Consider the following 12295-nt stretch of genomic DNA (forward strand, 5'->3'; position numbering starts at 1 on the left):
TAAGAACCAACAATTGACAAATGAATGATGAGATATTTAATGATCTAAAATAAAGCCTACGAAATTTAGGACCTCGGATAACATAATATTACTCACCCCGGATAAGAATGGCTTTATGTCACCCAGAGAAAGTAGCTTAATTTGTAAGCACAACTCTACTAAAGGCATCCGAAGCATCTCTGGAAGCTAAGCTTGTGAAGATAGAAGTGGCATGAGCGCCAAAAATCAAGAAACTAACAGCTTAGGAATAATTATGAAACAGAGATAAAATACGTGACTGAGGGTACCTGATAGGGACGCATGAGTTTCTCGAATCTATGGCATGTATACAAGCAAAAGCAAATTCCAGGCTTTACACGTCCTGCTCGTCCTCGTCGTTGCCTAGCATTTGCTTGAGATATCCAATCTTCAACCATGCTTGATAATTTCTACAATGACAACTTGTATCAGAGGATAAACAAACATTATAATGAAATTCGGATGACAGATAAACATTATAAATTACTAAAGGAAGTGACAAGAACAGATCCATAAGGGGGGCACCTTAAGTACAAAGTAAATCATTTCCAATCCATTGCTCCAATTTTTGTAGTTTGGCATGATTTGTATTAGTACCAAGCTATGTAGCACGGACACCCTGTTTTGGTCAGAGTGTCGGTGTCCGACACGTGTCCGACACGGACACGTCCCGACACGCTCAAAATACATCTGGGACACGTGAATCTGAGTATCCCATTTTTTTATTTTTTTTTTTAATATTGGACACGTTTTCGACACGTTGGGGACACTTTTTGTCTTTTATTTTTAATTTACTGAATTATGTTTTAATTTGTTATAAGATATTTGATTTTTTAAATACTTTAATGAGTCTTATATTATGTTTGATTTTTTAAATACTTTAAGGATTTTTTAATTTGTTATAAGATATTTGATTTTTTGAACTATCGTAATTGAATTATATTATGTTTTAATGTATTGTTGTTTTGGACCATATTGATTGAAATGAAATATATGTATATATATATATATAAAATATAAAAAAAAATTAATCAACGTATCCCCAACGTGTCCGTATCCTACTTTTTGGAAAAATCACGTGTCCGTGTTGTGTCGTGTCGCGTGTCCGTGTCCGTGTCCGTGTCCGTGTCCGTGCTACATAGGTACCAAGCTATCAAACCATCCAACAGAAAGAGTCTCCCAAACATATATCACGTTTGGCATTTTGGCAAACATGGACAGCCCAATGCCTTTAGCAGACAATATTTTAAGAGTATATTGTTTCCAACATTATATACAGACATTCAGTAGAAACATACTACACAATTATCAAAAATATGTTGGTAAATCATGAATAACCAATACATGAAAGCAATTCTCTTGATTTAGTCACTTCCAAGATAAAATAAAATATAGCACAAAAATGCTTAAAAGAAAACATGCAAAAGAATGGTTTTCTTGAATCTACATAACAATCATTCCATCACAGAGAGAGAGAGAGAGAGAGAGAGAGAGAGAAGGAGGGAGGGAGGGAGGGAGGGAGGGAGGGACCTTTTGTGGATTATACCGATTTTCCTTCTGCTTTCCACAGTCAATCACATAAACAACATCGTCGATTGTAATACTGGTCTCTGCAATGTTTGTAGCTACAATGACCTGGGTCGTAAACAAATATTAGAGTAATTATCCAATCAAAAGGCACAGCATAAGAAATTTAGAAACAACGAGGGATGGGGTGTAAGGGACAAGACTACCAAACATTCGAAGGAGCTTTTTTTGTATGACATTCCTATAGCTTTTTATTTGGTATCCAACACCCAAGTTTAATTTTTTAGAGGTTTAGCACCATGCCGCTATTCTGAATAGCGGCAATTCTTTGTTTGTAGTGAAGCCGATGTTCACAACAACGTCACACTTTTGTTCTACTAATTTGTTCACTTTTGTTCAGCTTTCATCATTTGACCAACTTACATAAAGTCAAATGTTCTTTATTTTCTTTTTTAATTAAAGCGTGTATTTGGTTGTGCAACAATAAGATAGAATGAAAGTCTGTATGAATCGGTCGATTATCTTCTTTTAAAGCAAGTTTGGCATTGAAGAGAGCTCTTTTGAGGACTCCCCCACCACCACCGGCGAAATGGATAGCTATTGAGTTTGATTGTCGGATTTGATCTCTGTCATCGTCTTCCACCTCTCTGTGCGCCTCAATCGCTCCAGTTGAGCCACACCCATTCCTCTATGTGGTGGCTTCTTTGGGTTCTTGTTGTTGAGTTTTTTGCCTAACCCGGTATGGCTGCTTTTGGGGGTCCTTCTTGTGGTGGTGGTGAGAATTGGCTGTTCAAAAATGTTGGGGTAGTCACATTGCAGTCTGTGAGAGATTGATAGAGAGAGAGAGAGATTGGGAGTTGAAGTCCAAGAGAGAAAAACAGAGTAGCAAAAGAGAGAGAGAGAGAGAGAGAGAGAGTTAAAGAGAATGACCCACTTCGTTTCTCACTCTCTGTTTTACAAATAAGGCAAATCAATAAGCATCTAGTGGTCAAAGTTAAAGAAAATGATATTAGGACAGTCAAATGATGAAAGCTGATACATACACACATATATATTCATAGATATATGTAAAATGCTACACTGCCGCTGTTGTATACAAATTAGAAACAAAAAAAAGCTACAGGAGTGTCATATACAAAAAAAAAAAAAAAGAAAAAAAAAGAAGCTCCATTCAACACACTCCTTACATGAAGTTTTTCTTTTCAATTTTTTTTTTTAAATCAGAAAAAGCAGGAATGTTTGCAAAGGCAGCAAAACGGTGCTAGCCCATGTAAAATCTCCATACAACAGTAAACCACAAAAGCAGTAATATCTTTTCCATCTATTGGTTGTCCGACGAACTAATATCTTACGAGTCCTTAATGTCAATTTTTAATAATGAAGAGCGGCCACACCTCCTACCAAAAGCTTTTATATTTCTCTCCTGTCATGCTACACAAACGTGGTTAAAGTGATCAGGCTATAACATTTTTTCCTTGCAAGAAGAAGAGCCCCTCCAATCCCCAATTCTTCCTCAACTGCTTAAACTGCAACCCAAAATATTCCACGGATTTGCAAGTAAACTCTAAAAGCTTGCTTGCCCAAAACTAATAATGCAATAAAAGATGTAAAACCAATTCTGTAACAATTTAAATAGATAACAGCTAGTTAACCCCAATTCTGTAGCAATTTAAATAGATAACAGCTAGTTAACCCAAATGATGTAGCCAAGGTACGTTATTAAAACCACATGTGGACTCTGCAGCGCAAGTTGGTTCAAGTTTTGAAGCTTTTTTTCATAATTAAATAGCTCACAATATAATGGGCTCCTCCGTTTCATTAACACCTCTTCTGTTTTACTAATCTACATTTCCAATAGTTCACATAACATCCACAAATTTACCGCTCCCTGTGATACCATTGATTTGGCGCAAGGTAGGTTTCTAAAAGGAACTATAGCTGGAAAAAATTCAAACACCAACCATGAACATATCAAGCAAATATGTGTATTCTTTCAATCTATCATGGTTGATAAAGAGCGTACTCAAAGACAAAGAGCGTACTCAAAGAACGAATAGCCTCTAAAAATATGTCTTCAAAATGAAACAAAAGATCCCAACAATCAATAACCATGAGTGCATAACTTACCTTACGTATGTTTTCAGGAGGTCGTAAAAATGCTTTTTTCTGGTCAACTGATGCTAAAGATGAATGCAAAGGAAGAATCCAATCAGCAGAAGGTCCACCAAATTGATAAGATGCAGCTAACCTATCCAGTAACATATGAATTTCTGCCAGTCCCTGTCATGAAATATTACCTGAATCAAAATAGTTTAACCCTTGAAAGGTAATTGACCCAAACAAGCTATTGAATGGACTTACAGGCAAGAAGATAAGTATGGCACCCTCACTGCAAGTTTTATCAATGTGACATACAAGGTCTTCAAGAAGATCATAGTCAATGACATCTTCATTCAATCTTTTCTGCGAGCAACATGATGAAGTTTCATTTCAGAAGTATAAATTGAATAGAACAAAAACTACGAGCCAAATTCACATCCTAAAGAGCTTTACCAAATTTCGTTGTGTTTGCTCGCTGTATGATTGGTAAATGTTTGAAACAAAGTGTGGGTTAACACATTCTTCCGAAAGCACAGAATCATCACCCCATGCTGATAAGACAAGATTCTTCTTACCCCTGCGGTTGTTCACATGGCCGCTCTGCATAGAGACGAAGTGAAAAATTATGATGGACTTCTATTGAATCTGAAAAATTAAGATTGATGATGAATATATATACACATTGAAGTTCATAGAAAAGACTGGAAAGCATCCAATGAGGTATACTTGCTAGGTTACATGATAGTCGACGTAGTCGTTTCTATTAGAATATGTATAAAAGATGTGAAGGAGGTCTTGGGTTCAAACCTTAGCTTTCACAAGTTAAACCCCCAATTTGTTGTTGCCCCAAATGTGGGTCTTCGTGTGTGTGAGTAGCCCTAGTGTTGGGCCTCATTTGTTGTGCACATGTTAGGCCGTCGGATAGCCCAGCCCACACGTGAGGGGAATGTTAGAACATATATAAAAGATGTGAAATGTCCCAACCCAACAATTTAACTTACTAGGTTGAATGGCAAAGTAACTAATCTTAAGAGTTTCAATTCCAGCTATCATGTAGTTAACACCAAAAAAAAAAAAAAAAAAAAAAGAGTTGCGTATTACAAAAATTATTTCATTTTACCAAAAAAAGAATGTTTAAGATAAATCGTTAGGTCTTTAATTTACCTCATTTGGTGTCTATATGGGGTTCTGTCTCTTATAAATTTTATTTCTAGTTTAAAAGCTAAGAAAAGCAACGTCACAATTGCAAGTGGTCATAATAAATTGCTTGAATTTCATCTCTTTTTTAAGATTTTGATCAAAATTGCAATGTATCATCTACAATATGGTGATGCAGTCGATGCAAATAAAATTAAAAATGAAGTAGAGTGTGAATCAAGAGAAGAAAAATTAGGAGAGGAGAAGCAAAGAACAAGGGAAGAGAAAATATGAGAAACAATGAGAAGGAGGAGGAGAAAGAGGTAAAGGATATTGCACGACTCAATCCAATCACCAATAAATCAACCACAGAAGTGGGACTGTAACTTGGGTTTTTTTCAATTTTTGTACCGATTTTTCTTGGGAGATAAAATAGCATTCAACAAGAGAAACTACTGAAAAAAACTGAAAGAACAACTATAACATTGGAATCTGTCTAAAACAATAAGAAATAAGCTGCAAGGAGGTGGAAAAGGCATAGTTCAAGATGGCTCATCCCCAAGCAAACAGTAGCCACCAGAACATTGATTTTTCCACCCCTTAACTTCAAAACCAATAGAATTATTTCCCTCAGAGGAGATATCCATCTTTCATTTCATTTGCCCTAGCAAGACACCACGAAGCGATCCAGGCCATTGAGGCCTAAATTAACCACAAACTGGATTTTCCCCTCAAAGCATACAAATTAACTAATTAAATTAAATTCGCAAAACAGCAGAGTTTTGAAAAAATTGTGCCACAGGACTAGAGTGAGTAAAAACCTACCAAAACTGAGAATTAACAACTGAAGTTCAAACAAACAGCTCCAAGAAAATTTTGAACTTCTACCCTTTTTTAATCTCTGCTCCAACGTGGTGACAAATGAACCTTGGGAAAGCATGCCTCAAAATATTCAAACTCAATTCCTTTATTCTCAAAATATTCTCGCAGTTTCTAGAGAGAGATAAACAGAATCTAGTTTTGCAGCCGTAAATACAATTAGGACTCCAAATAAACATACAAAAAATAGCAGTATTGACTTGATAATAAATCACTCAAATGAGCACCTAATAAACCTAATTCGGCAAAATAAAAAGAAAGTCAAAGATTTTCCACTGATATAAAAATGACAAAATGAACCCTTCTTTTATAGGTTATGTTCTTTTTTATTAGTATTACTAGTAGCATGAGAGGGAACTCAAACCTTGTTCTGGATCTAGTCCTAAGGATTCAAGGGTTCAAGTTCATAGAAAGGGTAGTAATTCTTGTTTTGAACAGAATGGAGCATTGTTGAAAGTTACAGCTAAAAGCTTTGCTAAAGGTGTGCTGTCCATTATCTTCCCTCTCCTATTACCTTTTTCTCCTTCTTTTCTCTTCTGTTATTCTCTTATTATTTATAGACGTAGCAGGAAAAGAACAATCATTGTTGGATTGCAAAACAGAACTACAATTATTCACATTTAATTATACCCATCTTCTCAACTTTCTTCTGGAAGTCACAAAGATGGATGAAAATTATTATATAAAGACAAAATAGAAATTCAAAACCAAAAGATCATGAACAATAACCAAAATTAGGATATTGTATAAGCACCTTATCCTGTGAGGATGTTTCATATCTTATAGCAGCTGGAGAATCTGAAGCCAAACGATACTTGATAGTTTCATATATATCTTCAAGAAAGTAAGTTGTAACAGGATGTGTACGGCCTTGTGCAGTAAGAACAGGGCAGTGGCCAAAGTAGCTTGAAAACAAATTGGAATCAACAGTTGCAGACCTGAAAATTTTTTAAAAGAATATAGACAAGAAGTGAATAGAGAATGGAGAACCCCACAGAAATGACATATAGAACATTGCCCTTTGAAACTGAAATGCACAAACATACATAAGAATAACTTTCAGTTTTGGTGTGCCGTGGGACAATTGCTTCTCAATCAGATTCTTCAAAACGATAAGTAAAAAATCACCCTGTTTGAGGAAAAAGAGACGTTAATTTCATACAAGTCTAATGTAATTTTCTTAAAAGTAAAACCACCTCTGAACCACGAGATTAGACAAAAAACAATAAGCTTTCATCGAATATACAAAAAGAAATAAATAAGAAATGCCAAACGCAACATAATAAGAATAATAATGATGATGATGATAATAATCATAATAATAATGTCTTCATTTGATTCAAGGATGTCATTCCAGTTGCATAAGAAACTGTTGAAGCTAAGGACCTAAGTGTACAGAAAATTTAGTTATAGCCACCATATGTAGAACTAATGCAAAAATACAATCATATGCTCGAGTAAATTCTACATTTCTTGGTGAGAGGTTAAAGTTTCTCATAAAGCTTCAAAAGAAATCTCCATGCCAACAAGTCAACCAAGATAGCAGGTGGTATATTTAAAAATGGCTCAATCATTCGTCCTAAAACTAATTCCCAATAGCACAAGGGCCAAATAAAGATAAAGAAAAAGAAGAGTATCTCGTTTCATTGGGTCACCAGAATAATGCCCCTGCTGGATTGGAGCTCAAGCTCTAACTGGCACTTCACTCTAAATGAAGCTGAGTATGGCCACTTTTCGTAGAGCCAAGATGACATGTGGGCAAAGTTTGGCTCACATTAGAATCCATGTTTCCAGGACTAAGTCCACACACAACAGCTGGCAGAGCATTCGCCGAGAGGGCTACTATAATTATTTATGGATCCACAAAGACATTGTTCTATGATTTAGATTAAGTCTGATTTATTCAGCATCATAGACCATAAACATCTTGATCTTAATCAATAAAGATTAATACATAATGGTAACATTAAGGGTTCCATGAATATATTCTTATATAATAAAATTGTACTCACCAAAAGAGACCGTTCATGCACTTCATCTACTATAACATGTGTAACACCTGTTAAGTTCTTGTCTCCCTGAAAATTTGAAATTAATAATGAGAAAAAGAGTTAAATTCCTTTTGTGAACATGGGAGCACAGATTTAAAAAAGTTATAGCAAAAAAATTTCCCATAAAAAATTTGCATGGTTGCCACCACAAGTCCCCTCTAATAAATTGCCTAGCCAGCAGTCACATAAGTAATAAACAAATAACAGTCGCTCAAAAGTGTTATAGACAAGGACACTTTAATAATCTGATCCGAGGATTTTATGCTGAGACATACTGTGAAAGTAGAAGGTGTTTCTTGTCAAATTAAACGAAGAGCACTAAGCATATATGAGTACTACCATTTGATACCTTGAAAGCAGAAAAATGAACATAAAATTGACCAACTGCACCAAAAATGTACATATGTTTCGGCTAATACATACATATATTAAAAATCTTTCACTTCGATCGCTTCTCATAAAATTCTTCTGAAAGTTTTCATTTGGACAAAAGGCATGATATACAAAAAGGCTAGTCTATGATAGAGTAAAGAAGTGAAAATTGTCGAGGAGAGGATAAACAATAGCATCCCATTTTTTGTGGATGACACTGTCAAATTTTCCAGGACCAATGAGCAATATCTGCTTAATTTAAGGCCTGTACTTCTTAGCACCTGACAGTTTTAAAGATGAATAAATAAATAAAAAAGAGGGTCACGCCGAGTTTATCTTAGCAACTGACAGTTTTAAAGATGAATAAATACAAGCAAGTTGATTTCTATAGGTGAGGCTGATTACGATATCTTATATTTTGTTCTGGACAGTAAAGTGGGATTTCTTCTATCAAATACAGTCTTCCACCAAAAACGAAGTTTAAGGAGAAAAGCAGTGGACCTAGCTACTGAAATGTTTGGAAAAAAATTAGACTCGGTAGCTGAGGCAACATCTATTGAAGTAGGTGATATTCACACAAATAAAACGTCCCTTATCAAAATAACAACCCAACAACATGTCACCGTTGGCCATGCTGTTCTATATAAACGAAATTTTTATGGGGGAGGTTGATTTTAGTCAAAAGGATGAGAAAGGTATATGGGATGTTGGAATTATGAGAGAATATTACGTTTCTTGTAATTATGGGTTGTAAATATTCCCTTTAATTACTTTGATTTAGTTTCCTAGAATTAGGTTGATTTGATTGATTTAGTTTCCCTAATATAGGGCTCTCAATGTAACTATATAATGTACAACCTCACAACATGAATATACAACACAAATTATTCAATTCTTCTTGGTATCGAAGCCTAGGGTTTTCTTGGTATCGGCACTGTTCATCGGTGCTATTCATCGGTGCTATTCAGACGGTTCACGGTACTGTTCACGGTACTGTTCACGGTACTGTTCACGAGCAGTTTTCTCGGCTTTTTCTGGCAGCACGTATCTCTTTTGTTTTTCATCGACTTCGGCAGCTCTTTATCTCAAGCGTGACTCTGTTCGCATCTGTCTCTTTTCGCACACATCTATCTCAAACATATTTGTGTGTATCTGTCTCTGCGCGCACCTATCTCTCGTCGCGCATGTCTATCAGTTTCTCTTAGCGAGTGTTGCAAGTATCTTTGTTGGGTTATCTTTGGCAAATCTCTGTCTTGGTGTATCTCTGCCAGTCGTGATTATTTCACGAATTGATTCGACTACTGCCTAACTTTGGGTAAAATTTTACGATTTCTTGGCTTGCACTGTGGCAATTTACTTTTGCCAAGATGGATTATAGTCATCTTTCACCAGATTTGAGCCACCTCCAGTCCCAGATTGCTCAACTCCAGTCCCAGATTGCTCAGCTACAGTCATCAGCTGTTATTGCTGCAGGTACTCCTACTGCTTTCCATGGTAAGTCAGGGAATCCCACTTGGATTTTGGATTCTGGGGCTAACAACCACATGACTGGTGAGCTTTCCACCTTCACATCTTCTGTTACTCCTATCAACCAATCTGTCTGTATTGCTGATGGTACTTCTCTCCCAATTCGTAGTCAGGGCAGTGCCCGTTTGTCTCCGGATATTACTCTTCCTTCTGTTTATTATGTTCCTAAATTTACATGTAATCTTCTCTCTGTCAGTCGCCTTGCCAAACACCTGAATTGTGCTGTTGTCTTCTTATCTGACCGTTGTTTTTTACAGGACCTGACTTCGAAGAAGATTTTTGGCAGGGGGTTTGAGCATGACGGCCTCTACTACTTTGGTGACCCACCTTCATCTGATGTCTCGTTGTCTAGTCTTCAAGCTTCCACACTATCGGTTCTAGATCCTTCTACTTTATCTTCCTCTGTTTTTTCCCTTGCTACTGTAGATTTGTGGCATGCTCGTCTAGGCCATGCAAACTTTCAATATCTATGTTCGCTTTTTCCGCCTTTGAATAAAGCGTGCAAAAATTTTAAATTTCATTGTGAGGTTTGTGAATTGTCCAAACATACACGCACTTCTTATATTCCTCGCATGCGTCGTTCTCCCGCTGCATTTGACCTTGTTCACTCTGATGTCTGGGGACCATCTCCCACTACTGCTTTTTCTCAACATCGTTATTATGTTACCTTTATTGATGACTACACTCGATGTACTTGGGTTTATCTTATGAAAAATAAATCTGAAGTCTTTGATCATTTCACTAATTTTCTTCACATGGTTAAAACTCAATACAATACTGTTGTTCGTGCCATTCGGTCTGACAATGGCGGTGAATATCTCACCAATGAGTTTCGCACTCAACTTGCTCAAAATGGGATCCTTCAACAGCTCACGTGCCCCTACACACCTGAACAAAATGGTGTCGCGGAACGCAAGAACCGTCACATCATGTCTGTCGTTCGATGTCTTCTTCGAGGTATGAATGTCCCCAAAACTTTCTGGCACTTAGCTGTTCTTACTGCCACATACCTTATCAATCGTACTCCGAGTCGGGCACTTCAGGGTGCAACACCCCTTCATGTCCTTCAGCCAGGTACTACTCTGTTTTCTCTTCTTCCTCGTGTGTTTGGCTGTACCTGTTTTGTTCAAAATCGTAGTCCCTCCCGTACCAAACTTGATGATAAAGCCATTCGCTGTGTTTTTACCGGGTATTCTTCCATGTCTAAAGGTTATCGATGTTATGATCCCGTTTCTCGTCGCTTTTATCACTCTTTGGATGTTACTTTTTTGGAGACTATTCCTTTTTTCTCAGGTAGCCCTCTTATATCAGAACCGACCGTGGAACCTTCTCTCACCATCCCAGATCAATCATCACCTCCACGACCGATTTTGTTACCCGAGTCTTCCTCCCCTTCACCTTCTCCTGACTCATCATCTACTCCTAGTGCACCATCTCTTGTTCCCTTTGATCAGGTCTATACTCGGCGCCCGTCTGCTCCTGCCCCTCCGCCAACGTCTTCTCCGGAATCAGGTACTTCCCTTTCTCCTGTTTCTGTTCCTCGTTACCCCACTCGTGATCGTCATCCCCCTTCCCGTTTTGGATTTACGAGTAGTACTGACCATCCCATTGCCAAGTATTTGTCTTATCATTGTTTTTCAGATTCCTATAAGACCTTTCTTGGCAAGCTTGACTCCGATTTGATCCCTCGCTCTGTCCACTCTGCTCTCCAGAATCCTAAGTGGGTCTCTGCCATGGAAGCAGAGATGGATGCCCTACAACGTAATCATACTTGGGACCTTGTTGATCTTCCTTCTGGTGAGAGCACTGTTGGTTGTAAGTGGGTGTTCACTATCAAGTATCAGGCTGATGGTTCGGTTGATCGCTATAAGGCTCGTCTTGTGGCCAAAGGATTCACTCAGATTCTCGGCAAAGACTTTGGAGCCACGTTTGCTCCAGTTGCGAAACTTACTACAGTTCGTCTCCTTGTTTCTCTTGCTGCTACATACTCTTGGCCTCTACATCAGATGGATGTTAAAAATGCGTTCCTCAATGGGGACCTTTCCGAAACTATCTACATGGATCCTCCACCAGGTTTTCACGGCCAGGGGGAGTATTCGGGGAAAGTATGTCGTCTCCGGAAATCTCTTTATGGCCTTAAGCAGTCTCCTCGGGCATGGTTCGGCCGCTTCAGTGAAGTTGTGCTTGCTATGGGGTTTGTTCAGTGTCACTCGGATCACACATGTTTCATTCGTCGCCAGTCTCAGGGCAAGTGCATTATTATCTCAGTCTATGTTGATGATATCCTTATTACTGGAGATGACTCCCCAGGTATTGTTCAGGTAAAGGATGATCTGCGAAAATCCTTTGATACTAAGGATTTAGGTCCCCTCCGATATTTTCTTGGCATTGAGGTTGCTCGTTCTCGCCGTGGCATATTTTTATCCCAGCGGAAATATGTTCTTGATCTTCTGCAGGATACGGGTATGCTTGGTTGTAAACCTGCCTCTACTCCTATGATTCCTAACCTCAAGCTATCACCAGACTCAGGAGATTGTTTATCAGATCCATCAATGTATCAGCGTCTTGTGGGACGTCTTATTTATTTGACAAACACAAGACCAGATATCACGTTTGCTGTTAGTGTTGTTAGTCAGTACATGCATTCTCCACGTACTTCCCATTTGGATGCTGTTTATCATATT

At 37.8% G+C, this 12295-nt stretch overlaps 1 protein-coding gene across 1 annotated transcript in view; it reads right to left on the minus strand.

Moving 5' to 3' along the window:
• LOC119982175 (DExH-box ATP-dependent RNA helicase DExH7, chloroplastic) overlaps nt 1-12295 on the minus strand; it is a 61485-nt gene that overhangs the window by 25726 nt on the left and 23464 nt on the right. Inside the window, exons 15-23 of the mRNA XM_038825409.1 lie at nt 7674-7739; nt 6708-6790; nt 6416-6599; nt 4099-4245; nt 3907-4008; nt 3673-3825; nt 1549-1653; nt 288-428; nt 97-186 (exon numbers count right to left, since the gene is read on the minus strand). Coding sequence (XP_038681337.1) covers nt 97-186; nt 288-428; nt 1549-1653; nt 3673-3825; nt 3907-4008; nt 4099-4245; nt 6416-6599; nt 6708-6790; nt 7674-7739 — 1071 coding nt within the window. The remainder of the gene's footprint in view (nt 1-96; nt 187-287; nt 429-1548; nt 1654-3672; nt 3826-3906; nt 4009-4098; nt 4246-6415; nt 6600-6707; nt 6791-7673; nt 7740-12295) is intronic.

Source organism: Tripterygium wilfordii, chromosome 17 (assembly GCF_013401445.1).
Source record: "Tripterygium wilfordii isolate XIE 37 chromosome 17, ASM1340144v1, whole genome shotgun sequence".
Lineage (NCBI taxonomy): Eukaryota > Viridiplantae > Streptophyta > Magnoliopsida > Celastrales > Celastraceae > Tripterygium > Tripterygium wilfordii.